The sequence below is a fragment of the Pristiophorus japonicus genome, chromosome 3, assembly GCF_044704955.1.
Source record: "Pristiophorus japonicus isolate sPriJap1 chromosome 3, sPriJap1.hap1, whole genome shotgun sequence".
In the NCBI taxonomy this organism is placed as follows: Eukaryota; Metazoa; Chordata; class Chondrichthyes; family Pristiophoridae; genus Pristiophorus; species Pristiophorus japonicus.
In genome coordinates, this window is record NC_091979.1 from 122331033 (window position 1) to 122346428 (window position 15396).

Consider the following 15396-nt stretch of genomic DNA (forward strand, 5'->3'; position numbering starts at 1 on the left):
CTGGCTGGAGAGTCTAGAACTAAGGCACATAGTCTCAGAATAAGGGGTCGGCAATTTAAGACTGAGATGAGGAGGAATTTTTTCACTCAGAGGGTTGTGAATCTTTGGGATTCATTACCCCAAAGGGCTGTGGATGCTGAATCGTTGAGTATATTCAAGGCTGAGGTAGATAGATTTTTGGAGTCTAAGGGAATCGGAAACGAAAGTGGAGTTGAGGTTGAAGATCGGCCATGATTTTACTGAATGGCGGAGAAGGCTCAAGGGGCCATAAAGCATACTAGCTAGTGCTTCTAATTTTTATGCTCTTATGACCCCAACACAGCACCAGCTGCTCACATCACTGCCCAGGATTCCCTTATAGTTGTAATTTTCAGTTAGTCACTACCACAGGCCCAATATAGCAATCACATCTAACAGTCACTCTCCCTCCATCCTCCCACCCCCAATCCCAATGACACAAAGCAGTCCTGTAACCAACCATCTGGTTGCACATACCCCATTGATCCCTGTCAATTCAAGTCTTCCCATTCATCGACAAGCAACTGAAAAGGCGAGTTAGCAGCCGGCAACCAAGAATGGGCAACACAGGAAAGTGGTGCAAAGTAATACATTTATGTGATTGTACTAAACATAATCTTTACAACATAACACTTCCTCAAATGCATATCCTTGGTGAACTACAAAGCTTTTCCTACCACTCCTACGTGTTGCAACCCCTGTGGCTTCAGCAGAGGTTGAGGCAGGCTACTCAGATCTCTGCTCTGACTATTGAGATGCTCTTGGTTGATGACCTGAGTATTGGAGCCTGTGAGGGCCCTGCCAAAGACTGCTCCACCTGCATCTGTGCAATGGCAGAAATGACCATCGGGAGAAGAGGCAGCATGTCGGGTACTGGCTGGGGGCGGGGGGATAGCGACGTGTAAGTAGTGGGAGCGCTTTGAGTGAAGTCCCGTTCCACGTTCCCGTTCGCCATCATCCCTCTCATGGGCCAGCCGCACTTCACTCCTACCACTCTGCTGACATCAGTGACGTGCTGTCAGGCCAAGGCTAAGGTGTCCCTACCCTGCATTTTTCATGGTTGGCCTCCAAAACACAATGTCATCATCAACGACGTTATGTATGTAAACATTGTAACTGTGTAAGACTTGCCACCAGAGGGCGTAACTGTTGGAGGCCCGAGGGTCACCTGCACACCTTGTGCAAGGGAGTATAAAAGGTTGTCTGCTATGCTGCTTATGCACGCTGGAGTTGTATTAAAGAGACTAAGGTCACAACAGTTTTAGCTCACAGTACTCAGTCTTGTGGAGTTCTCCCATACTTAACAATTGGTGGCGAGTAACAGATTACGAACTTTCACGCAGTCATGGCTGCCTTTGCTATTTTAGAGAGGTTTGTAGAGGGTGATGATTGGGAAGCCTTCGTTGAGCGTCTCGACCAGTACTTCGTGGCCAACGAACTGGATGGGGACGATAAAGCGCAGGGCGATTCTCCTCACCGTGTGTGGGTCCACAATATACAGCCTCATCAAGAACCTGCTAACACCGAAGAAACCAGCGGAGAAGATATATACAGAATTGTGTACGCTGGTTCGGAACCACCTCAAGCCGAAGGAAAGCGTCTTAATGGCCAGGTATCGCTTCTACACGCACCACCGCTCCGAGGGCCAGGTCGTGGCGAGTTATGTCGCCTACCTGAGAAGCCTTGCTGGAACTTGCTAATTTGCTGGATTTTTGGGGAAATGTTGCAGGACATTTTTGTGCTTGGCATCGGCCACAAAGTCGTTCTTCGCAAGCTGCTGTCCACCGAATCCCTAGACGTGAGCAAGGCCATCACGATAGCCCAGGCATTCATATCCATGAGCGATAATACCAGACAGATATCTTCCCAGCATCGAAGCTCACCGGCAAGTACTGTGCATAAAATAACGTCGCTAGCAGGCAGAACTGCATATAGCAGGGCCTACACGTCTGCAGCTGCAAGATCTAGGATGACTCAGAGGCCGCCATAGGACGTGAATGCAAACCCACTAGCACCATATTGGCGCTGCGGGGGTAATCATCGAGCCCATCAATGTTGATTCAAGCACTACAAGTGCAAAGGCTGCGAAACAATGGGGCACCTCCAGCGAATGTGCAAGAGTGCTACAACTCACCACGTGGCAGTCGGCAGAGGATGATTGATCCGGCGCGGATCACACAGAACAAACAAGAGAGGCAACTCAACCCGAGCAAGAAGTGTATGGGGTACACACCTTCACCACCAAGTGCCCTCCTATCATGCTGAAAGTCAAATTGAACAGTATTCCGGTATCAATGGAGTTGGATACGGGGCGAGTCAGTCAATTATGAGCTAGAAGGCTTTTGAGAAACTGTGGGGCAACAAGGCACAAAGGCCCAAACTAAGCCCGATTCAAACAAAGCTGCGCACCTACGCCAAAGAACTTATACCAATCATTGGCAATGCGGCAGTTAAGGTATCGTACGATGGAGTTGTTTATGATTTATCCTGAGGATTGTACCAGGTGATGGCCCAACGCTATTCGGCAGAAGCTGGCTGGGAAATATTCGATGGAATTGGGACGACATCAAAGCACTATCTTCAGTGGATGATGCCTCATGCGCCCAAGTGCTGAGCAAGTTTCCGTCGCTATTTGAACCAGGCATCGACAACTTCACAGGCGCCAAGGTGCAGGTCTATCTCGTCCCCAATGCAAGGCCCGTTCATCACAAGGCTCGAGCGGTTCCATATAGTTCCATATATGATGAGGGAGAAAGTCAAGATCAAACTGGACAGACTTCAACGAGAGGGAATCATATCGCCAGTCGAGTTCAACGAGTGGGCCAGTCCGATTGTTCCGGTGTTGAAAAGCGATGGCACGGTCAGAATCTGTGGAGACTACAAGGTAACGATCAACAAAGTCTCGTTACAGGACCAGTATCCGCTATCCAAGGCAGATGACCTGTTCGCAACGTTAGCAGGGGGAAGTCGTTCACCAAGTTGGACCTAACCTCCGCCTACATGACTCAGGAGCTGGCTGAATCTTCGAAAAGATTGACGTGCATCAACACGCACAAAAGACTGTTTGTATACCACAGGTGCCCTTTTGGGATTCGCTCGGCTGCTGCCATCTTCCAGAGGAACATGGAGAGTCTGCTGAAATCGGTTCCGCGCACCGTTGTGTTTCAAGACGACATCCTGATCACCGGTCGTGACACCACCGAACACCTGCACAACCTGGAAGAGGTTCTAAGTTGACTAGACAGAGTGGGACTCGGGCTGAAACGCTCCAAGTGTGTTTTCCTGGCACCAGAGGTCGAATTTTTGGGGAGAAAGATTGCGGCAGACGGCATCAGACCCACGGACTCAAAGACAGGGGCCATCAAGAATGCACCCAGACCGCAGAATGTGACAGAGCTGCGTTCGTTCCTGAGACTCAACTATTTTGGTAACTTTCTACCCGGGTTAAGCACATTGCTGGAGCCGTTGCACATGTTGCTATGTAAGGGTGACGACTGGGTTTGGGGTAAATCTCAGACAGCCTATGAGAAGGCCAGAAACCTACTTTGTTCTATAAGTTACTTGTACTGTATGACCCGTGTAAATGATTAGTGCTAGCTTGTGATGCATCTTCGTACGGGGTCGGCTGTGTGTTACAGCAAACCAATGTATCGGGCAAACTTCAACCGTTTGCATGCACGTCTAGAAGTCTGTCTAAGGCTGAAAGAGCCTACAGTATGGTCGAGAAAGGGGGCATTAGCATGTGTATATGGGGCTAAGAAAATGCACCAATACCTATTTGGACTTCGGTTTGAGCTCGAAAACGACCACAAACCACTCATTTCACTGTTTTCAGAAAGCAAAGGTATAAACACCAATGCTTCGTCTTACATCCAAAGATGGGCACTAACATTGTCCGCCTATGACTATGTTATCCGCCACAGACCAGGCACGGAGAACTGTGCTGATGCCCTCAGTTGGCTACCATTGCCCACTACCGGGGTGGAAATGGCGCAGCCCGCAGATATGCTTCTGGTCATGGATGCTTTTGAGAGCGAAGGGGCACCTGCTCGCCAGATCAGGACCTGGACCAGCCAGGATCCTGTGCTATCACTTGTAAAAAGTTACGTCCTCAATGGGAGCTGGTCAGCCGTTCCCGGGGAAATGCAAGATGAAATTAAGCAGTTTGATGAAATGTTCATCCAGTTGGATTGTCTCTAATGGGGTAATCGCGTGATTTTGCCAAAAAAAGGCAGGGAAACGTTTATACACGACCTACACAATACCCACCCAGGCATAGTCATGATGAAGACTATAGCCAGATCACATGCTTGGTGGCCCAGCATTGACTCGGACTTAGAATCATGCATGCACCAGTGCAACATATGCTCACAATTGAGCAATGCACCAAGGGAGGCTCCACTGAGTCTGTTGTCATGGCCCTCCAAACCGTTGTCCAGGATCCACGTAGATCTTGCTAGCCCCTTTCTCGGAAAGATGTTTTTAGTTGTAGTGGACGCTTACTCTAAATGGATTGAATGCGTAATCATTTCATCTAGCACATCCACTGCCACCATTGAAAGCCTCCGGGCTATGTTCGCCATCCATGGCTTGCCCGACGTCCTTGTCAGTGACAATGGACCATGTTTCACCAGCTCAGAATTCAACGAGTTTATGGCCCGCAATGGCATCAAGCATGTCAGGTCTGCCCCGTTTAAGCCCGCATCCAGCGGTCAAGTGGAATGGGCAGTCTAAACTATCAAGCAGAGCTTGAAACGCGTGACGGAAGGCTCCTTGCAGACTCGCTTATCTCGGATTCTGCTCAGCTACCAGACGCGACTCCACTCACTCACTGGAGTTCCCCCTGCAGAATTGTTAATGAAGAGAGCACTCAAAAGCAGGCTCTCCCTAGTTCACCCGGATCTAAATGATCATGTGGAAACCCGGTGTCACCAGCAAAACATGTACCACAACCGCGCGGCTGTATCACGTGACATTGATGTTAACGACCCTGTGTTTGTCCTGAATTATGGTCATGGTCCGAAATGGGTCACTGGCACTGTCTTGGTCAAGGAGAATAGAATGTTTATAGTCAAACTATTGAATGGAAAAACGTGCAGTAAACATTTGGATCAAACCAAACTGCAGTTCACAGACAACCAGCAACAACCTGAAGAGGCCATCACCATCATCGATCCACCAACACACACCCAACCAGCAATCGACCTCGCTGTCAATCCAGAGGATGAACCCACCATTCCCAACAGTCCTGTCAGACCAGCTGCGCTGCAGTGCAGCAATGGTCCGACCAACTCACCCATGCCAGAGTTTGAACTCAGACGATCAACCAGGGAGCGTAGGGCCCCGGTCATCTCAACTTGTAAATAATTTGTATCAAAGATTTTGGGGGGGCGGGGGGTGATTTTATGTATGTACACATTGTAACTGTGTAAGACTTGCCACCAGAGGGTGCAACTGTTGGAGGCCCAAGGATCACCTGCACACCTCATGCAAGGGAGTATAAAAGATTGTCTGCCATGCTGCTTAGGCACTCTGGAGTTGTATTAAAGTGACTAAGGCCACATCAGTTTTAGCTCACAGTACTCAGTCCTGTGGAGTTCTTCCATACTTAAACACATTTTGAAACTCATTTCTTGGCCTTTGAATCTGAATTCCTTGAAGGTATGTTTAACTGGTTTGGAAATGAGTGTGAACTACTACTATTTTGGCTTTTGGGTTGCTTTTGTTTTGTATATTTTTTTTTACCTTTTATCATTGAAGAGAATTTTAGGAATCCCTCTTGCCCTCAGGGAATTAGAGGCTGAGGAGTAGTTCCACAAGAATGCACAAAGGCAGGTATGTCTTATTAGATGTAATCTGCGCTGACACGCTCATTCAAGGCTAGTTAATAGACCCTGGAAAAGTTACTTAGGCATGCTGCTTACACTTCACCAAGAAGACAGAATCACTTGTCCAGTTCTTGCAAACTCAAGGTAACATATGGCCTGGAACCAAGATTACTTATGGTAATGCAACAAATTATTTTCATATTAAAGGCAGTTTGAAAAGGTACTTAATTTTATTTTAAAAGTTGAAAGTTTGTTATACAATAAATACAGTTCCATTACAGTAGTTAAAAACTAACAAGTTAGCATTGAACATAGATAAGCAGATGAAATGCTGGAGTGATTTACAAAAAAAAATACATTTCAAAATTAAATCCAGCATTTAATTAAAGCCTTTATTATTATGATGGTTTCTTTAAATAAGCAATGAGATCGGCACGTTCACTTTTCTTCTTGATACCAGCAAACAGCATTTTTGTTCCAGGAATATATTTTTTGGGGTTCTCCAAATATTCCATTAGAGTGCTCTCTCCCCATGTGACACCTACATATAAATGCATATTTTAGTTCAGGGACAAATAATACTGAAATGCAAACATCAAAATTGCAGTTTAAATTGCACTACCTTTATTCTTGTTTGCATCAGTGTAGGCATATCCTGGAACTGTCCCGGATTTACGCCCAAAAAGACCCGAGAGATTTGGGCCAACCATGTTTTTTCCACCTTTTTCAATAGTGTGGCACACAGTACACTTCTGCATGAAGATCTTCTTTCCTTTCTCTGGATCACCCATTTAGACTCTAACATGACAAAAAGGAAAACATTAGGGATTGTACGTTACCTATAGTAACTTGCTGTCAAATTTGAAAATGATTGATTAAAAATGTATTTCTGTGAATCACAAATAAAATGATATAAATTAATGAGGTTTTATTATTCATCTGCTACATCTGAAAAGGATACTTTGGTTTGCCAGACATATAACCCATCTCGGTGGGGCTAATTTTTCTCTGTCCAATGCCCCATTTACACTTATTTCCCAGAAATAAGAAAAAGAGGTGGAAATCCATCGCATCAGGTCTCCGCCCCATTTACGCTTGACAAGCATTCCCAGTAGGTCAGGCTTAGCCAGAAATATTGCACTGGAAAGAAGCACTAAGATTTTAAATTGTATTTAAAACAAGTGGAAGTGACTTCAATCTGGCCTCCGCATCAGTTTCTTTCCCGAACACTGGTCGTAACTCATGTGATAATATGGCACATACAAACTGTGTTCTCAGTTGCTGGGCTGGGTCTGAAATCTACTGTACTTTGAAAGGACAGGGAGCAACTTGCATTTGGAGTGGCAAATCAACTTTTGGTGAGTGAGGAGACAAAAATGCTGTTTTCTGTTGCAGTTAGCCAGCAACATGCCCAAGAACTTTTAAGGAGAGTTGGTGAGTTACATGCATTTTTTGGATCCCATAGTCCTTAGACAATGGGTATACCATTTGGACTCCATTGTATATGTGTTAGTTGTGGGAGGAGGACAAGGAAGAGCTTTTGAATGCCAGGGAAGTGCAAATTAATTGCAGGGAGAGGGATCCTAACCTTCATTATTCTGCCAACCAAATACATCAACCCTAACGGGATTATCCGGACCTGTCGGAGTAGTAATGCCTTCAGAGGCTCTGATTCACCAGTGAGACAGCAAAAAGGTTATGCAACATGCTGGAGGATAACCTGCAACCCAACACAAGACCAGACATGGTGCTGCAAGTGACAGTGAAGGTAACCGTTGCCTTCAATTATTTTGCCTCAGGCTCTTTCCAGGGGGACAATTGAGTTATTAGTAACACCACTCAATCTGTGCTGCATAAATAGATGAACAATTTATTGTTTGCCAGAGCAAGCAAATACATGTCTTTCCCAGAGGACGTCAATAAGTAACAGGACTGATCTCTTAAGCTTTTTCAAATGGCGGGTGTCATTGATGTCACAGAAGTGCACCATAAGCAAATTGAAAGAAATGTTATTCCATCAATATTCAGCTTGTGTGCAACCATCTTCACCGGATACTGCAGGTAAATTCTAGATTCCCCAGCAGCATTCATTCATGATGCATTCAATTTATGGCAGTCCACCATGCACCCAGCCACCAGCATTTGCTGGTATTCAGAAAGTCAAGGGTTGGATCCTAAAGAGACCGCAGAAATGCTCGACTGCCTTGGTTTGACCTTTCTGTGGCATGCCTATACATCAGCAAAGCACAGGTACAATGAGGTGCATACCTTCACCTGATCCATCAAGTATATCATAGGAATTCTAAAGCAGCAATTTACAACAACTACAACAACTTGTATTTATAGAGCACCTTTAATGCAGTGAACATTCCAAGGCGTTTCACAGGAGTATTATGAGCTAAAAAATTTGACACTGAGCTGCACAAGTAGAAATTAGCGCAGGTGACCAAAAGCTTGATCAAAGAGGTAGGTTTTAAGGAGCGTCTTGAAGGAGGAAAGAGAGGTAGAGAGAAGAGGTTTAGGCAGGAAATTCCAGAACTTGGGGCCTAGGCAACAGAAGGCACGGCCACCAATGGTTGAGCGATTATAATCAGGGATGCACAAGGGGGCAGAATTAGAGGAGCGCAGACATCTCGGGGAGTTGTGGGGCTGAAGGAGATTACAGTGATCAGGAGGACTGAGGCCATGGAGGGATTTGAAAATAAAGATGAGAGTTTTGAAATTGAGGTGTTGCTTAACCGGAAGCCAATATCGGTCAGCGAGCACAGGGGTAATGGGTGAACGGGACTGGGTGCGAGTTAGGACACGGGCAGCTGAGTTTTGGATCACCTCTAATTTACGTAGGGTAGAATGTGGGAGGCCAGCCAAAGTGCATTGAAATAACCAAGTCTAGGGGTAGCAAAGGCATGGATGAGGACTTCAGCAATGGATGAGCTGAGGCAAGAGCGGAGACGGACGATGTTACAGAGGTGGAAAGAGGCGGTCTTAGATATGCTGCGGATGTGATCGAAAGCTAATTTCAGGTTCAAATATGACACCAAGGCTGTGAACAGCCTGGTTCAGCCTCAGACAGAAGTTGGGGAGAGGAATGGGGTCAGTGGCTAGGGGATGGAGTTTGTAGCGAGGACCGAAAACAATTATGATGCCTGGACACATCTAGGGGCATAAAATATTTTCTGATTTCTAGGTCTGGAATTGGCAATATTGAAATACACTGGCCTAGACGTTCTCATTGGGTGTAAGCCCAACCAGAACTTAGGCACTGGAAGAGCCCTACCCGAAGCTTATCCCACATGTCTGTCTGGAGTCACATCATTAGCATAGTCTTGAGGTGCTCCCAGCTTTGGTAATGCCTGTGATTTAAAACTTGCCCACTGTTGGAGAGGAAATTGCACTCTGCTGCAAGATTTAAAAGGTCTACAGCAAGCTTAATGGGTTGTGGTTTGTAAGGCAGAGCCAATGTGTTTGGAAACATGTCTGAAAGCAGTTCAGCAGGGCACACAATGCCTAATTTTTGTGATAGGAAGATAGAAGTTCTGGGAGAAAGTGAAGGACTGAAGAGGGCTCTCTTTGGGATGGAGCTCTCTTTGGGATGGAGCCCATCCAACAAACTGCCCAAAAAGGATAGCAGCAGGTTGTAACTATCATTGATGCCATGAGCAACATACCACATATCTGGAGGCAATGTAGGAAGAAGTTTAATTACCTTATCGGGTCAGACAAGGTGAAAGAACCCACTGTTACCTTCCATTAATTTGAATGAAGAAATATAGAAAATAGGTGCAGGAGTAGGCCATTCAGCCTGCACCGCCATTCAATAAGATCATGGCTGATCATTCCCTCAGTACCCCTTTCCTGCTTTCTCTCCATACCCCTTGATCCCCTTAGCCGTAAGGGCCATATCTAACTCCCTCTTGAATATATTCAATGAACTGGCATCAACAACTCTGCGGCAGGGAATTCCATAGGTTAACAATTCTCTGAGTAAAGAAGTTTCTCCTCATCTCAGTCCTAAATGGACTGCCCCTTATCCTAAGACTATGTCCCCTGGTTCTGCACTTCCCCAACATCAGGAACATTCTTCCCACATCGAACCTGTCCAGTCCCGTCAGAATCTTATACGTTTTTATGAGATCTCCTCTCATCCTTCTAAGCTCCAGTGAATAAAGGCCCAGTTGATCCAGTCTCTCCTCATATGACAGTCCAGCCATCCCTGGAATCAGTCTGGTGAACCTTCGCTGCACTCCCTCAATAGCAAGAATGTCCTTCCTCAGATTAGGAGACCAAAACTGAACACAATATTCCAGGTGAGGCCTCACCAAGGCCCTGTACAACTGCAGTAAGACCTCCCTGCTCCTATACTCAAATCCCCTAGCTATGAAGGCCAACATACCATTTGCCTTCTTCACCGCCTGCTGTACCTGCATGCCCACTTTCAGTGACTGATGAAACATGACACCCAGGTCTCGTTGCACCTCCCCTTTTCCTAATCTGCCGCCATTCAGATAATATTCTGCCTTCGTGTTTTTGCCCCCAAAATGGATAACCTCACATTTATCCACATTATACTGCATCTGCCATGCATTTGCCCACTCACCTAACCTGTCCAAGTCACCCTGCAGCCTCTTAGCATCCTCCTCACAGCTCACACCGCCACCCAGTTTAGTGTCATCAGCAAACTTGGAGATATTACACTCAATTCCTTCATCTAAATCGTTAATGTATATTGTAAAGAGCTGGGGTCCCAGCACTGAGCCCTGCGGCACTCTACTAGTCACTGCCTGCCATTCTGAAAAGGACCCGTTTATCCCGACTCTCTGCTTCCTGTCTGCCAACCAGTTCTGTATCCACGTCAGTACATTACCCCCAATACCACACGCTTTGATTTTGCACACCAATCTCTTGTGCGGGACCTTGTCAAAAGCCTTTTGAAAGTCCAAATACACCACATCCACTGGTTCTCCCTTGGCCACTCTGCTAGTTATATCCTCAAAAAATTCCAGAAGATTTGTCAAGCATGATTTCCCCTTCATAAATCCATACTGACTTGATCCGATCCTGTCAGTGCTTTCCAAACGCGCTGCTATTTCATCCTTAATGATTGATTCCAACATTTTCCCCACTACTGATGTTAGGCTAACCGGTCTATAATTACCTGTTTTCTCTCTCCCTCCTTTCTTAAAAAGTGGTGTTACATTAGCTACTCTCCAGCCCATAGGAACTGAGCCAGAGTCGATAGACTGTTGGAAAATGTTCACCAATGCATCCACTATTTCTAGTGCCACTTCCTTAAGTACTCTGGAATGCAGACTATCAGGCCCCAGGGATTTATCGGCCTTCAATCCCGTCAATTTCCCAAACACAATTTTCCACCCAATAAGGATATCCTTCAGTTCCTCCTTCTCACTAGACCCACTGTCCCCTAGTACATTCGGAAGGTTATTTGTGTCTTCCTACGTGAAGACAGAACCGAAGGACTTGTTCAATTGGTCTGCCATTTCTTTGTTCCCCATTATAAATTCACCTGAATCCGACTGCAAGGGATCTACATTTGTCTTCACTAATCTTTTTCTCTTCACATATTTATAAAAGCTTTTGCAGTCAGTTTTTATGTTCCCTGCAAGCTTCCTCTCGTACTCTATTTTCCTCCTCTTAATTAAATCCTTAGTCCACCTCTGTTGAATTCTAAATTTCTCCCAGTCCTCAGGTTTGTTGCTTTTTCTTGCCAATTTATATGCCTCTTCCTTGGCTTTAACACTATCCTTAATTTCTCTTGTTAACCATGGTTGAGCCACCTTCCCCATTTTATTTTTACTCCAGACAGGGATGTACAATTGTTGAAGTTCATCCATGTGATCTTTAAATGTTTGCCATTTCCTATCCACCGTCAACCCTTAAGTATCATTTGCCAGTCTATTCTAGCCAATTCACGCCTCATATCGTCGAAGTTACCTTTCCTTAAGTTCAGGATCCTAGTTTCTGAATTAACTGTGTCACTCTCCATCTTAATAAAGAATTCTACCATATTATGGTCAATCTTCCCCAAGGGGCCTCGCACAACAAGATTGCTAATTAGTCCCTTCTCATTACACATCACCCAGTCTAGGATGGCCAGCTCTCTAGTTGGTTCCTCGACATATTGGTCTAGAAAACCATCCCGAATACGCTCTAGGAAACCCTCCTCCACCGCATTGCTACTAGTTTGGTTAGCCCAATCAATATGTAGATTAAAGTCACCCATGATAACTGCTGTAACTTTATTGCACACATCCCTTATTTCTTGTTTGATGCTGTCCCCAACCTCACTACTACTGTTTGGTGGTCTGTACACAACTCGCACTAACGTTTTCTGCCCTTTGGAATTCCGCAGCTCCACCCATACCAATTTCACATCATCCAGGCTAATGTCCCTCCTTACTATTGCATTAATTTCCTCTTTAACCAGCAACGTCACCCCGCCTCCTTTTCCTCTCTGCCTACCCTTCCTAAATGTTGAATACCCCTGGATGTTGAGTTGCCAGCCTTGGTCACTTTGGAGCTATGTCTCCGTGAAGTCAATTACATCATATCCGTTAACTGCTGTCTGCGCAGTTAATTCGTCCACCTTATTCCTAATACTCCTCACATTGAGGCACAGAGCCTTCAGGCTTGTCTTTCTAACACACTTTGCCCCTTTAGAATTTTTCTGTAATGTGGCCCTTTTTGTTTTTTGCCTTGGGTTTCTCTGCCCTTCACTTTTACTATTCTCCTTTCTACCTTTTGCTTCTGCCTCCATTTTATTTCCCTGTGTCTCCCTGCATAGGTTCTTATCCCCCTGCCATGTTAGTTTAACTCCTCCCCAACAGCACAGGCAAACACTCCCCCTCGGACATTGGTTCCAGTCCTGCCCAGGTGCAGACCGTCTGGTTTGTACTGGTCCCACCTCCCCCAGAACCGGTTCCAGTGTCCCAGGAATTTGAACCCCTCCTCAAGCCACGTATTCATCTGAGCTATCCTACAATCCCTACTCTGACTAGCACATGGCACTGGTAGCAATCCTGAGATTACTACCTTTGAGGTCCTACTTTTTAATTTAGCTCCGAGCTCCCTAAATTTGTCTCGTAGGACCTCATCCCGTTTTTTACCTATATCGTTGGTACCTATATGCACGACAACTGGCTGTTCACCCTCCCTTTTCAGAATGTCCTGCACCCGCTCCGAGACATCCTTGACCCTTGCACCAGGGAGGCAACATACCATTTTGGAGTCTCGGTTGCGGCTGCAGAAACGCCTATCTATTTCCCTTACAATAGAATCCCCTATCACTATAGCTCTCCCACTCTCTTTCCTGCTCTCCTGTGCAGCAGAGCCAGCCATGGTGCCATGAACTTGGCTGCTGCCTATGATACTTATAATGATCTCCCTCTAATACATTATTACAGCATTTTCTGTTTTATTGCATGATACATATGCATGCCATTACTTGGCACTGTGAGCTACATGCTAACACTTGCGTATTACTGTATTTCAAGAATATTGCAATTACTCACTTTTACTACTTTGCTTGCAGAAGATAGCTGATAGCAAAAGAGACAGAGAATTCATGTGGGAGGAGGACCCCGAATCGTTGCATACTATCCCTGTATGAGAATGAAGCCCTGAAAATCTTGGAGGGGGGGAAGTGGGGGTGGAGATCATAGAGGGGATAGAAATAGAGAAATCGGAAGAACTGGCTCAGGATTTGTGTGAACCACCATCTCCTGCTTTCTTTTCATCCTATTTTCTCATTCACTCCCAAGTGACAACCTATGTGCTGAAGCACGTTACCACTTCACTCCTTCCATTGGATTCTGTTTTTGAAAAGTCCTCATAAGGACAACAATGTAACATCTCTTCCTCTTCTCTCCTCTTTTTCTAGATGTACAGGAGAACTTTCTTGATCAGCATGTTTGCAGTCCAATCAGGAAGGAAGCAGTGCTGGATCTAGTTCTGGGGAATGAAGTGGGGCAAGTAGAGTATGTTTCAGTGGCAAAGCATTTGTGAAGCAATGATCCATATATCATTGGGTTTAGAGGCGTTATGGAAAGGGACTAGGAACAATCAATGGTGAAAATACTCAAGGGCTAATTTCAATGAGTTAAAAAGGAATTTAACTCAGGTAGATTGGAAACAAAGGGGTCAAGTTTCGGCCTGAGTTGCTCCTATTTTTTTGGAGCAACTGGTTTAGAATGGAGTATCTTAGAAATTGCAATTCTCGGCATTTAGTTTACTCCAGTTCTCGTCAGTTAGAACAGTTTCATTTTGGAACAGATTTTTATTTCAAAAGGGGGCGTGTCCGGCCACTTACGCCTGTTTTCAAAGTTTAGGCAGTGCAAACTTACTCCAAACTAACTTAGAATGGAGTAAGTGTAGATTTTTGTACGCTCAGAAAAACCTTGCCTACACTTAGAAATCAGGCGTAGGTTACAAATCAGACGTAGGGAATTGGGGGGGTGGGGGGGGAGGGGGGAGGGAGGGGGGAAAGTTTACAAACATGAAACATCACTTTTACAAATAAAGAACCATCAATAATAAATGATAAATAAATCAATAAATCAATCAAAAAAAAAAATTAAAAAAAAATCAATAAATAAAAAATTATGTTTCTACTCACCGACTGCAGCACCGACCGGGAGCCCTCCAACAGCGTGCTGGGACGAGGCCCCCCCAGTGTGTCACTCTCTCTCTGTCTGTCAGTGTCTCTCCTCTCTCTCTCTCTCTGTCTGGGTCAGTGTCAGTATCTCTCTCTCTGTCTGTCAGTGTCAGTGTCAGTGTCTATGTGTTTCTGACAGCGAGGGGGGGGGGGGAAGAAGAGGGAGGGGAGGGGAGGGGGGGAAAGCGAGGGAGGGGAGGGGGGGAAAGCGAGGGAGGGGAGGGGGGGAAAGAGAGGGAGGGGAGGGGGGGAAAGAGAGGAGGGGAGGGGGGGAAAGAGAGGGAGGGGAGGGGGGGAAAGAGAGGGAGGGGAGGGGGGAAAGAGAGGGAGGGGAGGGGGGGAAAGAGAGGGAGGGGAGGGGGGGAAAGAGAGGGAGGGGAGGGGGGAAAGAGAGGGAGGGGAGGGGGGGAAAAGAGAGGGAGGGGAGGGGGGAAAAGAGAGGGAGGGGAGGGGGGGAAAAGAGAGGGAGGGGAGGGGGGAAAAGAGAGGGAGGGGAGGGGGGGAAAAGAGAGGGAGGGGAGGGGGGGAAAAGAGAGGGAGGGGAGGGGGGGAAAGAGAGGGAGGGGAGGGGGGAAAGAGAGGGAGGGGAGGGGGGAAAGAGAGGGAGGGGAGGGGGGGAAAGAGAGGGAGGGGAGGGGGGAAAGAGAGGGAGGGGAGGGGGGGAAAGAGAGGGAGGGGAGGGGGGAAAGAGAGGGAGGGGAGGGGGGAAAGAGAGGGAGGGGAGGGGGGGAAAGAGAGGGAGGGGAGGGGGGAAAGAGAGGGAGGGGAGGGGGGAAAGAGAGGGAGGGAGGGGGGGAAAGAGAGGGAGGGGAGGGGGGGAAAGAGAGGGAGGGGAGGGGGGGAAGAGAGGGAGGGGAGGGGGGAAAGAGAGGGAGGGAG

At 46.6% G+C, this 15396-nt stretch overlaps 1 protein-coding gene across 1 annotated transcript in view; it reads right to left on the bottom strand.

Annotated features, from left to right (window-relative positions):
• Positions 1-6242: 6242 nt before the first annotated feature.
• The window catches only part of LOC139258465 (cytochrome c-like), an 18756-nt gene continuing 9602 nt past the window's right edge, over positions 6243-15396 (bottom strand). The window contains exons 2-3 of the mRNA XM_070874793.1: positions 6469-6644; positions 6243-6387 (exon numbers count right to left, since the gene is read on the bottom strand). Of these exons, the coding sequence (XP_070730894.1) occupies positions 6245-6387; positions 6469-6637 (312 nt within the window). The 5' untranslated portion in view covers positions 6638-6644 and the 3' untranslated portion in view covers positions 6243-6244. The remainder of the gene's footprint in view (positions 6388-6468; positions 6645-15396) is intronic.